Below are 13,868 nucleotides of genomic sequence, written 5' to 3' on the forward strand. Positions count from 1 at the left end.
ATCCGAGCCGCGGAAACCCGAGGACGGATCTCAACAACTCTCACCAACATGACATGACATCATCTTCTCACCGTTCTGCACTTCCATCATGACTTCCAATCGCTACCCAGTCTACAAAGTCAAATCGCATATGGCCCTCCCAGATCCGCACATGCCGCCCGGTCGCTTCCATCACGCCATATTCGTCGGAACCAGCAAAGATGGCTCTGGCACTCTGTACCATGTCACCGGCGACGTCACGTCCTCAAAAGGAATGAGCTACGAGAGCAGAGAGTCACCTGATCCCGCTCACTTAGAAAACTTCCATTCTAAAGAACTGCTGGGCTATACCGGCTCCGACGGTCATCCAGAACAGTGGAATGCGCTTCTTGCTGCACTGCCGACGCCGCCGCAGCAAAAGGCTTCGAATCCGAGGAAGCAAGGCCGCGTCGAGCCTTTTCAGGAGAAACTTGGAGACTACGAGTACATCTTTTATCAGGACGGGGAAGAGCGCAAGCCGCTTTGGAAGTGCACTGAGTGGGTTGAGTGGTACGCTATTCCTGCTTTTCGCAAAAACGGTCTTATCCAGAGCAGTGATCAGTGACCATCCTGGAACCGGTTCTCCTTGTTCATACTTGAAGTCTTTTTATTCCTATTGCATCTTGAGTGTATGATACGCATCTCGTCTGCTTTGCATACAGCAATGAACGTAGCCATCCCGCCAGTTTTCCCTCAACCGAGACAACGGATGATCACGGCGACAATTCCATTATAGCAAACAGTCCAGCGCATACTGCCGCTAATGAAAGCTTCGCGCCACTCATACCGCCCTTCGACTCAGCTGGTGCATCAGTACTGGCCGTAGAACTACCTGTTTCCTTAGAAACGGATTCGGTAGCCTCAGCTTCACCTGTTGTCGTAGTGGTAGTGGGATACTCACTCTCGAGCTTCTCCAACCCCGCGGTAAGCGTGACGCTCCCATACTCAAACGTTGGACCATAAATCTCTCTCATATCCAACTCGTCCTTGTACGTCTCCGGCCCAATTGTCGAGGGACTATTAGCCGGTCTATTGATCACAGTGCAGTCCTTCGCAACAGATCTGCTCATCTCGCAGTGGAGCGAGTAGAACCACTTTGTACCATCCGGTAGCTCCGTGATGGCTACGTCCATGGCTCCTGTTGGGTCTGCGCTTGCGGCAAGTGTTTTCTCAGCCCATGGACCTAGGGTGATTGTCTGGCCGTTTCTGTCACAGGCCTCGTCATTGGAGGGGCATTCGAGGAGGTATGTTGTTGCTGTGGCGTCTGCGCCTAGGACCTTTCCATAGAGAGTCATGGCGTCTGAGGGATGAGGAGGAGGTCTTTGACTGATGTTGACATTTTGGCGGTGACTGAGGCGTTGGAGGATGGCGATGGTTGAAGTGCATGCAGCCGCAGTTTTCTTATATGACAGTGAAGAGATTTGCTGATAGTAAGATCATGTAGTGAGTGAGATGATTGAGCTTTTATCTGGTGAGAATTAGAATGAGCATGTGCATGTCAGCAAAGTGAAACAGCGCGTCTTTTCACGCGACCAAGTCCGTGCCGCATCCTTAATTTCGCAGAGTGGATTATAGAGTACAGAATCTCACCAAACGATATTATTCAAGTCAATGCGAAAATTAGAAGCGCGCAGAATAGTATAACCCAGATACAGAGAATGCGTCGCGACATCTTGTTGCATACGAGACCTGCTTTGGGGGGGCTCGTGCATACTCAACCCTGCCAACCCCTCCAAGAATCAGCAATTCTCGCTCTTACACCAACCCTTCACGATGTCAGTCCTGTTTGTACTTATCTATATACTAAAAGGTTTGTTGACCTATAACTCTCACAGCAATTAACTAATTCCGATCTCTAGGAAACGCCCTCCGCCGGTGCTTGTCAAAAAAGCTCAATGCAGAGGATGTCGCGTTTCTCGAGCTATTTTCTCGCATTCTCATTGGCCGCGACAATTGCCCAGGTGAGTCAAACCATCGCGTCATGCAAACATTCTTTAACTCAATCTCAGATGAAATATCTAGTGCACTAGAAAAGGATATTCAACTTGAATGGGAAGATGTCGACGTTTTTGTCAATCCTTTCGACGACACACGAGGTCGAGCTTTTAATAGTGTTTGGACGTTCGACCTCGATAAGGATGTTCTCTTTCTCACCAAGGATGATCGACTCTGCTCTGCACCTCTCAGCCTAACGCGCGATCGGCTACTTATTTTGGATGACTTTGAGCGTGTAAAGTCTCCGAATGCGTCCATCTCAGAGGGCCTGCCTGTGCCGGGGCGATACTGGGATCTTCAGCCTAAATGTAATCCTCGAAAAAAGGCATTTCTCGGCCGTATCCTCCGCGACTTTGGCCATACATGGCGTCATATACTACGGAGAGAAGCCAACAACGTCATTTTCATGAAGCTCGCATATGCGGTTATCTGGATTCTAAATCTGGACTTCACTATAGTGGAACGTGCGGGATTCGATCACGTTGCTGGCCGCGGCGGACCATATGTCGGAGTGGTAGACTTGCCACGATGGGATGCCCCAGATGAAACTATTGTACGAGTTGGCACATGCTGGTTTGTCTTGGCACAAGATATCCCCAAGGGAATCCAGATGATTCGAGAACATATGGAAACCCCGGCGGCGATGATTGATACAACGACTACTTTTGCGACGTACGCAATACTGACCCTTAAACAAATCGTCTGCTGCAAGGTCCACGATGGCGAGCTGGCTCTTACACAAAGAGAGCCACTATTCAGCGACTTTGCTCCCTCTGATTCCGCTATCAACCTAATTCTCTGGGCATCGGACCTTCACCAAGCAGAACCCAAGGCTTGTCGGCTCAACTACCTTCCTGTTGAGATCCAGTACAGAATCCTTCGTCAGGCGACAGCAAGCAGTGTCATAGCAGCGAAATGGGGCATTGAGCTTGCTTTAGGACCGCCATTCTCCTGGACTGAGGGATCCCGGAAGATCAGGTTGGAAGAGGTACTCAGACATCGAACAAAGGCATCGCCCGTCGAATCTCAAATCTTTCTCAATGGGGTGATGAGTGGCTTGTCATATAAGTGCGAGGCATCACGTGTAGGTTTCAAGGTCGACATGAGCTCGCTTCCTGCGCCGACGCGTCTCGAGGCTGCTGTGCCGCCGTCGTAGGTATATACCGGGCACATACTTACAGTTTCGGCTCGGCTGGACCGGACCAGCACCATGATGCGCAAAGTCAATTGTTTCTTGAGGTCGTCGCCAGAAGTATGTAGCACTGATACACAATGATTTCCGAATTAATTATCAGAAAAAACTCTTCCTCATAAATCTGTCTTACGGCGTTCTTCTGCGGCCGATCCATGACCAGCCCCCGCCCTGGTGACGAACAGCTTCCGAATATGGCATCCAGTACAACCCTGTGTTGGTCGCCCGCCGCGTAATGATCTGATCAAATCAGCGCCCGCATCTTACCAAAGACACATTATTATCGCGCAATTATTCCTTCAAGTCTCTGAAGCAGGATAAAAAATGGCGCAAGCAGCAAGTGAACACGAAGGCCCTCTTCAGGCAGACGTACGCTCTCCAGGGAAAGGTTTGAATGGTGACTGTTTACTGATTCTGCTAGGATGCTGCATCTTTAAGCCATGATCCTGCATTAGCTGCCACGTGCGTTCTTCATGTGGTCAGATTGATACCCGCTGATCTGTTGTCCAGTCTTGAGTCAGGAAGTTATCTGACGTCCCTCAATTCCAGCGTTTTGAACTACAAGTACGTTCCATTCATAAAAATACAATCGCGGCTGATTTTTTACCATAGATACGAAGTGCGACTCAAAGGGAATTTTTGTACCATGAGTTTGACTGACCAGATTTAGAATGGGCGGCGATATCATGCATTCCGTGAAGGCGCTTACCTAGTGGTAAGTCGACAGATGTCTCAACACAAACACGCACTAACGATCGTAAGCCCAACGATGACGAGGAACAGGACAGAATGGATCTGGGTCATCATATCTACCGTCTCGTCCTCGGCGGCGATCTTTTCCTCGCGCCTATGGGCGATAAAGTCAAGCGTGTTCTTGACATCGGCACAGGAACAGGTATCTGGGCCATGGACTTCGCCGAGTAAGCATTCCCTCATTCCTCGTCCACCATATCTGATAATTCCCAGCGATCACCCTCAAGCCGAAGTCCTAGGCACAGATCTAAGCCCCATCCAACCTCCATGGTACTCCCCCCTCCCCTCCCAATCACTCCTCTAACATCCCCAGGACCCCACCAAACTGCCTCTTCGAAGTCGATGATTTCGAATCAGATTGGCTCTTTCGCCAACCCTTCGACTTTATCCACGCGCGCGAACTGGAAGGCTGCATCAGCGACAATGCGCAGTTCTTCACACGCGCTCTGCAGAATCTAGTGCCAGGTGGATATCTCGAGATGCAGGCTGTTCACTCCGACTTCAAATCCGACGACAACACGAAAGATAAAGCGAAGAATGCGTTGCTTTGGATGAAGACTATGGTTGAGGGGTCTTCTAAGTTTGGGAAGCCGTTGAACGTGGCGCCGGAGTGGAAGAAGGAGATGGAAGATGCTGGGTTCGTGGATGTTGAGCAAAAGATTCTCAAGGTAAGTACTTTTGTCCTTGGTGGGATGTTTACTGATGGCGAAATAGGTACCTATTGGATCTTGGCCTAGGGATCCGAAGCTCAAAGAGATTGGCAAGTTTCAGTCTGTTCAGGAAGCGCAGGTCATTACGTCGTATACTCCTGGTATATTCTCGCGTATTCTTGGGTGGAGTGATGAAGAGATTCAGGTGTTCATGGCAAAGGTAAAGAAGGACCTTTCTGATCCGAGTATTCATCTGTATCTTCCTGTCTATTTCATCTGGGGAAGAAAGCCAGAGTGATGAGTTGGGTTCAGTCAGATAGGTGTCGAAGCGGATGTCATGTCAGATCAGCATTGGTCCAATTCAAGATCTCATGATGAAGAACAATTCTGTTTTCTTCTTGACGTCAAGAATGTTATTATATCAATTTCTAAGCCGTAGCCCTTTATGATTTATTTCCTTTGGTTCGTATTTCGTTGATTCTGACTCGTGATAGTAATAAGATAAGGCTTATCGGAGCTCTCTGGATCTCGATTATCGTAACTTCGGCTTACCCGGGACTTGGAGAGCTGGTCTTTTGTATCACCCTGGTGATCCATTGAGAGAGCTAGTGGCGAACAAAACCTGTATCTAAAAGTCAGCTGGCTGCTCAATTTTAGTTACTGGATACCATTCGACTTATAATTGTTGTTCGTCATCGCTTCCACTAAAGAGTGTAGGTGAATTGGTTCATCATAGGCCTCACCTTCCGCCGTGGCGCATTTCCAGCCCCCGTATGCTGGGTTCTCAACTTTCCTCGCTACTTCACGTAAGCCATGCGATTTCTACTTAGGTCCTTCTGTGCATAGGCCTCTTTTCTGTGTTTCTATGGTTTACATTGAAGTATGCTACCAAAACAGAGACATTGAGCTCATGTCCAATAAGCGTAGAAGCTTGAAGCTCATGGGGATCACCCCAAATGTTCGTGGGGGTTTGAACGAACATTTCTTGGTATCGATTGTTGACTTCAATTGGTCAGCAGCATTGCCGTTTAACATTATTACGCATAAAATGGGTCGTCTAAATGTCTAGTATGCAGCTTTTCGGGCTTCAAAATAGATATCGCTGACTAAATTGGTGCTGGTGTTACAAGCCTCTTCGCCCTCTGTATGCTACCATTCGTTATTTTTGGCGATTGACAGTAACTTGGAATATTGATGTCTTAATTGATTTGCATCAAGTCTACAGGCTTTCTCTTCTAGTCGATCAGATAGCGCAGATGCAGGAGCATTACGCCATCCGCGACGCGTAACCGGACGTGTCCTCAATCGCCGCACTTGCAGACATTGGGGGGACAATCGTGGGGGATTGCGCCATCAAGAGGCTCAGCAGACTTAAACGTGATTAAAACAAACCAAAAGACAAGCTTAATACTTTAAATGACCGTCCGATAGGTGGATAATCGTTCACGACTGTCATCGTGCCAAGCTCATTCGTATATGCGGCTATCAATCTCCCCAACGGTGAACCGTCAATACTTCCCAATTCAGACCAGCACAAATGAACAGTTCGGATGAAAACCCAACGGGCAAACATTACACTTCGCTGATCGTTCATTCCATCGTATCCAGTTGGCGGAGAATAACGGTCCGCCGGGATAATCCGCTGTGGATGTAACTGTAAACGGTAATTGACCTAATGTATATGAAACCTCCGTCTTCCAAAAAAAGATAATGGATAAGCTCAGGATTAGACAATTAAGCTTATTGGTTAGACTGTCTGCTAGACACGGAGAATATTCCCTTTCCAAAATGACAGTGGATCGCATCGAATGTTTGCGACGCTGTTTAAATACCTAGTCCAACGCCCAGGTAATTGAATCGGTATCGACTTCGACAATCTCATCGCTCACCATGAAGTTCCAGACCCTCCTCACCGTGGCCTCGGCCAACCTCGTCCTCGCCAATAACCTCCTCGCCAAGACCGCCGACTCGTGGATCCGCAACAACCAAGAGACCCAGCGCGCATACTGGTACGGCCGCGCAGTCGTCTACGAGGGCATCGAAGCGACCGTCGAGCTGACCAAGAACAAGACCCTGCTCGCATGGTACCGCGACCAGATGGACGATGTGGTGTACCCCAACGGCACCATCATCGGCTATGATTTGACAAAGTACTCGCTTGACAACTACCGCATCGGTATGAACTTGCTGTACTGGTACAAGCAGACCGGCGAGGAGAAGTACAAGATCGCTGCGGATTTCATCCGTGATAGGATCAATCAGCATCCTAGGACGCCGACTGGTGGGTTCTGGCATCGCTCGCCGACGTACCCGGATCAGATGTGGCTGGATGGCATTTTCATGTGCGATAGCTTCTACGCTGAGTGGACGGCTGAGTTCGATGCCAAGAACACTACAGCCTGGGATGACATTGTCCTTCAGTGGGATAAGATCCAGGAAGTCACCATCGACAAGGAGACCGGTCTTCCCGTGCACGGCTTCGATGAGAGCAAGATCGCTGTCTGGGCTGACCCCGAGACCGGCGCTTCACCTATCGTCTGGTCCCGCGCCGTCGGCTGGTACATCTGGTCTCTCATCGAAGTCCTCGACGTCTTCCCCAAGTCTCACCCCGGCTACAAGCGCCTCGTCACTTACTACAAGGATCTCTCCTCCGCTCTCCTCCGCGCCCAGGGCCACGAGTCTCACCTCTGGGAACTCGTCATGAACAAGGAGTACGAAGGTGTAGAGGGCAACTACATTGAGAGCTCCGCCTCCGCCATGTTTACCTACGGCTGGCTGGCTGGTCTTCGCCGCGGACTCCTTGATGAGAAGACGTACACCAAGCCCGCTAAGCAAGCTTACAAGCGCCTCATCCGTGACTTCGTGACTGAGAATAACAACGGCACTATTACCTGGGAGGGAACCGTCGAGGTCGGATCTTTGAACAGCGATGCATCTTTCGAGGTAAGTTTTGTGTCTTGTGATTTTATGGATTTGACTGACTTTTGTAGTATTACACCGAGGTTCCTGTTGTTCCTAACGATACTCGCGGTATGGGACCGTTCATGATGGCTATTTATGAATGGGAGCGTCGCAGCAAATAAGCGCATGAGGGAATGATCTTATAGACGTTAGACTATAGATTGAGATAGAGTTGATGACCGATAACCTTTAGTGTACATATTTAATTCTAGTGCTCTTCCCACGTACATTTACTCACTTTACGTCCTGAATTCAGTGTGACTCTTACTGTGTTGATCCTGTATAACTTTTGCGTCTTCAGCATCAAGCCATCATGAGTTGGTGACGCGTCATTAGCGCGTTGATCGTTGGGTTCTACGCGACAGATTGGCATATACCCGTTTATTTCCGGAGACGCAAGAACAGTTACGATTGGCTGGCTGCCGTTTTCGCTATTAGACTCTAATATCATTCCATACTGAATCTTGAGGCGTTCACATGTCACTAACGAGCATAATGTGATTTTTGAGTGTCAAGTTTCAGATGCAACATGAGAATTGGTTCTGACGTCAGATTGAAGAGTGAGTGATAGCGAGCTATCAATCGCAGACTTGCATCGCATCTCTCGGTAGAAAACAGTACCAAAAACCATCAATTGTTTTCTCTTGATAGGCTTCTACTAAGTAGTCATTATTGAGTTGTCATAAGGGACGCAGTCGATCTCATTCCGACGATTATACATTCCATCCTTCCAAAATTACGTCATGGCCCGCATCCGTCATACGTCATGTCTTGCCGTCATCTTTCAGCCTCGTATATGTCAACTCCTCTCAACAACACAATCTCACCAAATCATCATTCACAATGGCCGAAGTCGCAGCAGGTGTCATCGCAGTCGAACAAGTCGTCTCAACCGGCCTTGAAGTCGGCGCCGCTGCGACCGTAGCTCGTCCTACGCAGCCGCTCACTGCAGTCTTGAGCCAAATTGCTACGACCCCGAAAGAAGATAACTCGTAGGTTCAACAACGCTGCTGTGAGCGACGCTAACAGGAACAGTCTGTCTCTTGCGAGATCTCATCACAGCGTCAGTGTCATCGATGGGAAGGCTTACATCTTTGGCGGCAAGAAAGATGACGGTAAACTTTGCAACAACGACATCCACGCTGTATCCATCGACGATCACCCTGGCGAAGGCGAATACGCATGTTACCCAGCCGTAGGCGACGAAGGCCAAATCCCCTCTCCACGCACCAACCACGCTTCCTGCACGCGCCGCGACACGCTCATCATCCACGGCGGCCAAAGCAGCGATGACGAATCCGTCGACGATGAATTCACCCTCTGGGAATGGGAACCCAAAGCCGCACGTTGGTCTTCAATAACCGCTGCTGGAAAATCGCCCCAGTCTCGCTACGGCCATCAGATCTTCTACGATGGCAAGAAGGACAATCTTGTTCTTCATGGGGGGTATGAGAATGGCCAGCGGACCAAGACGACGTGGTTGTTTGACTTTACGACGCGTCTTTGGCATCCTTTGCCCGATGCGCCGGCTGAGCCTTTGGCGGCGCAGTTTGTTGAAGGGACGCTGTACTCTATTAGCGCAGAGTCGGATGTTCATGGATCGGTGCATTACATCAAACCTGGTTCGATCCAGGACGAATCTCTCGAGGAACTTCCGGAGTGGACAACTGTCGATTTCCCCTCCAACCCTCTCGTTCCCGGTCCTCGCCCCCGGGTCGGTAGCGCTTTGATCCCCGTAACAACCGGCCACGGACGTCGCTACCTTCTCTACCTTCTCGGCAGCCGCCAAGACGCATCGATCTCTAGTGATAAAGCCTACACCGAGGAACACCCATTCTACTCCGACATGTGGACCCTTCAACTCCCCTCCGATGGATACAGTGCTACACGGGTCAAAGACGCTATTCGCGAGACCATCCCAGGTGTTCAGTCAGGAGCGTTCAGTTGGCATGAGCTTGAGATTGCGCCGGCGGAGATGACGCAAGACGCGGGTAAAGTGCACCCAGGACCGAGAGGGTTCTTTGGCTCTGATGGGTGTTTGAATGGGAAGGGAGTGCTGATGTGGGGAGGCGTTAATGCGAAGGGGGAGACTGAGGCTGATGGATGGTTGTTGAAGATTTCTTAAAGGTCATCACGGTGAAGACTGGGACAAAGCAAAGAACGATGGATGAGCGCGGATATAAGTTCACAGTGCATCTTATGATGGGAAATAAAAAAGATTATACTTGAAAACGATAAGACATGCTCTTTGAGACGACGTTCTCACATTCTTTAAGTTATATCGACGACTTAGGAATGAATGACTGCATTATGCCGTCAGTTCCAGCCAATGACGTATCATCTTAGTCATCACAAAACCCACCATGAGACTCTTGGTGGCCAGACTTTCAACCTTGATCATCTCATCCATCGAACAACACTACGACATCAACCAAATGAAGCGCGCTCTGGTCACATCAAGCCTCCGGGCAAATGCAACAACAAGAACGCTTCACACAATCGCTCTACGCGCTTCACCAAATGCACCTGACACCACGACACCTCGGCCAAGTCAAGCTCAATCAAGGGCGACAGAAGAGTCAAACAAAGATGCTTCAACCACAAAGATGACGCCTCGAAAAAAGACGAGTGCTGAACTGGATCAGGAATTGAGGGAGAAGTTGGAGGGTATGTCTGGCGATGGAGGGAGCGCGGGCGTAGAGTATGAGAATGGCAAGGCCGAGGGATTGAAGAGAGGCGTCAAGTCGAATATGTTCCGGGTGATATGATCATTGCGACTACGGATATCATTGAATTCCGAAGAGGTTGGCTTTCGGTGGTAGTGAGTCCGAAACTGATGTACTTTGGGGCGAAGGTATACTAGAATAGGTCTTCAATCGAGTCGTTGATATTCGTCAAGACATGTGTGGCAAAAATCCCTGAGTACTCGTTCTGTCAATACCACTTCAACCTATGCTGTGTGCAAATGTACCGTGATATTATGCTTACTGCTTATTATTCATTGCTGAGACAGGCTGAGCGTTGCCTTTGCCTTTCCGAAGAGAGTACCATCGGCGTGTCTTTTGCGACGATGCCGTCGTGGTATCTGAACTGAAGACGTAGCTTTTGGCTCCGAGGTTAGCGGCGCGCTTACACAAGGCTGCATCGAAGTCGTCGATGGCTTGAGTGAGCTGAGAAGTCATGTTGTCGATTTGCACGGCGTACAAGAAGCCGAGGAATACAAAAGCCCAAAAGGCAAGCTGCGACTGGCCTAAGCAATCGTAGATCCTCTGGTGGCCCAATTGCTCGGTTAGTACCTGTAACAAGGCTAGATGAGGATTAAAGCCCGGCGGTGCTTGAGCTTGTAGTCCCGCGCTACCAGCCGTCTGAAGGACCCAGTCTCGTGCGGTGCGGTGTAGAAATGTCACGATCCCCGTTGTCGTTGAGTTCCAAGATCCCCCTTGTAGAGCTGTCCAGACGCCTTTGCAACACCTTGTTAATGTTGTCTTGCATCCCTTCCGTAAAGGCGTCGCCATCTGGAAGCCTTTCTCCATCCACCATCCAGAGTGTCACTGCATGTAATGGGCTGAGAGCAGCAACCATAAGCTGATAATAGCGAGCCGAATTTCCCATGTCCTCTGGATCTACCCTCTCTCTGATCTTAGTGTACAGCTTATGTAGATCAGTTGGAAGATCATCGACAACCGCTTGGAGATCACTCAGGCTCCGCCCTCTTTTCCAGGGAAGTGCAGGCTCTGTATAATTTGGCTCTGAACATTCTCGTCAAGCTTTGTGTCACCCACGTAGTCTGGTAGGCTAATTTTCAGATGCATGTCGGACGGTGTCCAATTCGCATCCCAGAGATTGCTGAATAACCTCCGGCGCCGAGCCGGCCCCAGCTCATCTTTCGAAGTCGTTAACTCTAGCTCTCTGAAGAAACCATCGAGCTTGGTATTATTCCGATCGACAGCCTTTGAAAGTTGATTAATTTTGGTATTCAATTCCTGGTCGTCTTTTGTCCCCCGAAGTCTGTCTTTTTCCCTATCAGGATCATAAGACTCGGTTCGATCATGGCATTGACTATGACTATCTATACTCACCAAAGAGCCACTAGCATGGCCATAGTCATCTCAGACCGAATCTGCTGGAGTCGCTGCTCTAATTTAACAAGCTTGTCCTTGGACCAAATCGCCTTGAGGGCGATGATAAGGCTTGTCTTGACATTTTCGACTCTGGAAGTCCCCGTCGCCTGGAGAGAATTCAATGCGTGCTGGAAATCCGTAGCTATGTCTTGGCTCTCATGGCATAGTCTCATGAGTGTTTCATCTGATGCCGTCGTCGCCCGACGGTTGGAAAGGTCAAGAGCTTGTTTCACGCGATGACCAATGTCAGCAAAGTCGTTGATGACTGTCGAGAGGTCATTGACTGTGGCCGGTACACCATCGGGAGACCTGTAGATGGAGCGCGCCTCGGAGATTAGATTATAGGAGAATTCGACGAATGTTACCACGGTGCCAGCGACTTGGAACGCTGTAATTGGATCCATTCTCAACGGCTTGGGGAACCCTAAATTTCCAAAGCATTTTCTCGAGGCGAGGCATTTGTTAAGACCCCGCTTCAGCCACGAGTTCTGACGTGGCAGCCTTCACTCTTGTCCCGTGTCGGAAATCGATGTCAGGTGTTATCCGAACTTACAAATTATTGTCAATCTCAAGATAATCAAGGCAAACCGACGGGAATCATTTATCTACGATATCTTTACTAAGCACTAGGTTCAGGGCAATTAAAAGTGAGATCGTGTCGTATAGGTGAAATGTTTCAAGGCTTGTTTCTCCATTGGAGTCATAGTACTGCCCTGCACAGCCGTGATTTCCTGTGCGATGAAAGCGATGAAATTGTTAAAGACGACTATTAGTTCAGATCAGCTAATATTGACACCGTGATCTACGTCAACTTGATTTAAGATATGTACATGAATGGAATAATGAGGGAGAAGACTTCTCTATCTGGAGCATAAGAAGCGAAGCTCCAGTCTAAGGCTCAGTCGGCTGAGGTTGAGCCGCAAGCTGAACCGGCGTGAGATTGAGTCCATTCGGTCCCAGAACAAGCCCGTACCCAGAAGCCCCAGCACTCTCAATATAAAAATAAGGATAAACACCCCTCGCACCACACGAAAGCCTCGGACTGTAGTAGCAGAATTTGCCCTGGGCCTGACAACTAATCTGCCCTGAAGCGCCGAGCTCACAGTCGAGGGGTGAGTAGCGAAGATCGGTCTCGTCCTCAGGCGAGCATGCAATAATGTCCGCATACTGCTCGCCCCTCCCGAAGAATGCGCACAGGAGTTGGTTTCCGTTAATGAGCTTGCCGTGGCCGTTGAGGACGAATGTACCAGTAACGTAGTTATCGTTGGGGTTGTTGAAGTAGAGTTTGCCACCCGGGGAAGTTCGTACTTTGAGGGGGCCGGTGGCGGGGACGCCTTGGTTGGGGTAGATGTTGAATTGGGTTGAGCCGGGTAGCTCGGCGGTCGTGGTTGTAGCTGCTTCTGTGCTTGTCGCTTCTTCGGTGGTGGTAGCTTCTTTGGTGGTGGTAGCTTCTTCGGCGGTTGACGTGGCTGCTTCGGTAGTAAGGGTAGTCAAGTCGCTGGTCGCAGTCAAGAGAGTCGTTAGATCGGAGGTCAACGTAGCTGTCGTGGCGGTCCCAGTCTCAGTTTCGGTGACTGACACAGCAGTAGACTCAGTGCTTCCGACCAAAGTGGTAGAATCAACAACACCACTCGTACCCGAGCTCACAGCCACTGCAACACTACGTTAATTCCATTCACGCTTCGAAGCAATTGACTTACGCGAAGTTGTAACAGGCTTACAAGGACCCGCAGCCACGGCAACAAGGCCAACGGCTAACAAAACCTTTGCAGAAATCATATTGTCTGAAGAGCGACTGAAAGCGTGAAAACGGTCGGTGAAGAAATAATAAATCACAGCGGGGGGTTGTTCTGTATTTATCGTGACCCTTATCGCAGTGGTTTAATTTCCCCCGAGTCAATAGCTGGGTTTTCAGCGCCGCACTAACGTCGATAGTCTGTCTGTAATGGGCATAAGCTTAAGAGTTACTAACTGCAAATGTGTATTTTGGCGCCTGTCTGGTCCAACGGTCGCAACAACTCAAGTCAAGCCGGCTTTTTCAGGGGCTTGACTTAGGGGGGGGGGTAAATTGAATTAGGTTGTATTTTAAAGGTCGGGCTTAAATTAAATAAGCTAACTTATATAATATTAGTTAAATAGCTATAGGGAATAGCCCTACCTATTTTCTATAACTAGCTT

General features: G+C 49.4%; 8 protein-coding genes across 8 annotated transcripts; 6 read left to right on the plus strand and 2 right to left on the minus strand.

Annotated features, from left to right (window-relative positions):
- Positions 1 to 88: 88 nt before the first annotated feature.
- FSUBG_10422 (uncharacterized protein) lies at positions 89 to 583 on the plus strand (the record flags this gene model as incomplete). Its single annotated transcript, XM_036674999.1, has 1 exon — positions 89 to 583. One exon carries the CDS (start codon positions 89 to 91, stop codon positions 581 to 583), a length of 495 nt encoding a protein of 164 aa, XP_036534118.1.
- Positions 584 to 731: 148 nt separating this feature from the next.
- FSUBG_10423 (uncharacterized protein) lies at positions 732 to 1,313 on the minus strand (the record flags this gene model as incomplete). Its single annotated transcript, XM_036675000.1, has 1 exon — positions 732 to 1,313. The coding sequence occupies one exon, from the start codon at positions 1,311 to 1,313 to the stop codon at positions 732 to 734; it is 582 nt and encodes a 193-aa protein (XP_036534119.1).
- Positions 1,314 to 1,791: 478 nt separating this feature from the next.
- On the plus strand, positions 1,792 to 3,169 carry FSUBG_10424 (uncharacterized protein; the record flags this gene model as incomplete). Its single annotated transcript, XM_036675001.1, has 3 exons — positions 1,792 to 1,828; positions 1,878 to 1,979; positions 2,028 to 3,169. 3 exons carry the CDS (start codon positions 1,792 to 1,794, stop codon positions 3,167 to 3,169), a joined length of 1,281 nt encoding a protein of 426 aa, XP_036534120.1.
- Positions 3,170 to 3,529: 360 nt separating this feature from the next.
- FSUBG_10425 (TAM domain protein) lies at positions 3,530 to 4,906 on the plus strand (the record flags this gene model as incomplete). The annotated part of the gene is made up of 8 exons (XM_036675002.1): positions 3,530 to 3,574; positions 3,627 to 3,667; positions 3,716 to 3,769; positions 3,818 to 3,824; positions 3,876 to 3,920; positions 3,968 to 4,125; positions 4,272 to 4,626; positions 4,673 to 4,906. The coding sequence occupies 8 exons, from the start codon at positions 3,530 to 3,532 to the stop codon at positions 4,904 to 4,906; spliced, it is 939 nt and encodes a 312-aa protein (XP_036534121.1).
- Positions 4,907 to 6,498: 1,592 nt separating this feature from the next.
- On the plus strand, positions 6,499 to 7,691 carry FSUBG_10426 (cell wall glycosyl hydrolase; the record flags this gene model as incomplete). The annotated part of the gene is made up of 2 exons (XM_036675003.1): positions 6,499 to 7,551; positions 7,599 to 7,691. The coding sequence occupies 2 exons, from the start codon at positions 6,499 to 6,501 to the stop codon at positions 7,689 to 7,691; spliced, it is 1,146 nt and encodes a 381-aa protein (XP_036534122.1).
- A 721-nt stretch (positions 7,692 to 8,412) lies between these two features.
- On the plus strand, positions 8,413 to 9,694 carry FSUBG_10427 (Rho GTPase-activating gacHH; the record flags this gene model as incomplete). Its single annotated transcript, XM_036675004.1, has 2 exons — positions 8,413 to 8,561; positions 8,605 to 9,694. The coding sequence occupies 2 exons, from the start codon at positions 8,413 to 8,415 to the stop codon at positions 9,692 to 9,694; spliced, it is 1,239 nt and encodes a 412-aa protein (XP_036534123.1).
- Positions 9,695 to 9,932: 238 nt separating this feature from the next.
- Positions 9,933 to 10,337, plus strand: FSUBG_10428 (uncharacterized protein; the record flags this gene model as incomplete). The annotated part of the gene is made up of 1 exon (XM_036675005.1): positions 9,933 to 10,337. The coding sequence occupies one exon, from the start codon at positions 9,933 to 9,935 to the stop codon at positions 10,335 to 10,337; it is 405 nt and encodes a 134-aa protein (XP_036534124.1).
- Positions 10,338 to 12,581: 2,244 nt separating this feature from the next.
- On the minus strand, positions 12,582 to 13,469 carry FSUBG_10430 (uncharacterized protein; the record flags this gene model as incomplete). Its single annotated transcript, XM_036675007.1, has 2 exons — positions 12,582 to 13,342; positions 13,391 to 13,469. 2 exons carry the CDS (start codon positions 13,467 to 13,469, stop codon positions 12,582 to 12,584), a joined length of 840 nt encoding a protein of 279 aa, XP_036534125.1.
- Positions 13,470 to 13,868: the final 399 nt, after the last annotated feature.

This window comes from Fusarium subglutinans (assembly GCF_013396075.1).
Source record: "Fusarium subglutinans strain NRRL 66333 chromosome Unknown NRRL66333_c0000181, whole genome shotgun sequence".
Classification (NCBI taxonomy): Eukaryota; Fungi; Ascomycota; class Sordariomycetes; order Hypocreales; family Nectriaceae; genus Fusarium; species Fusarium subglutinans.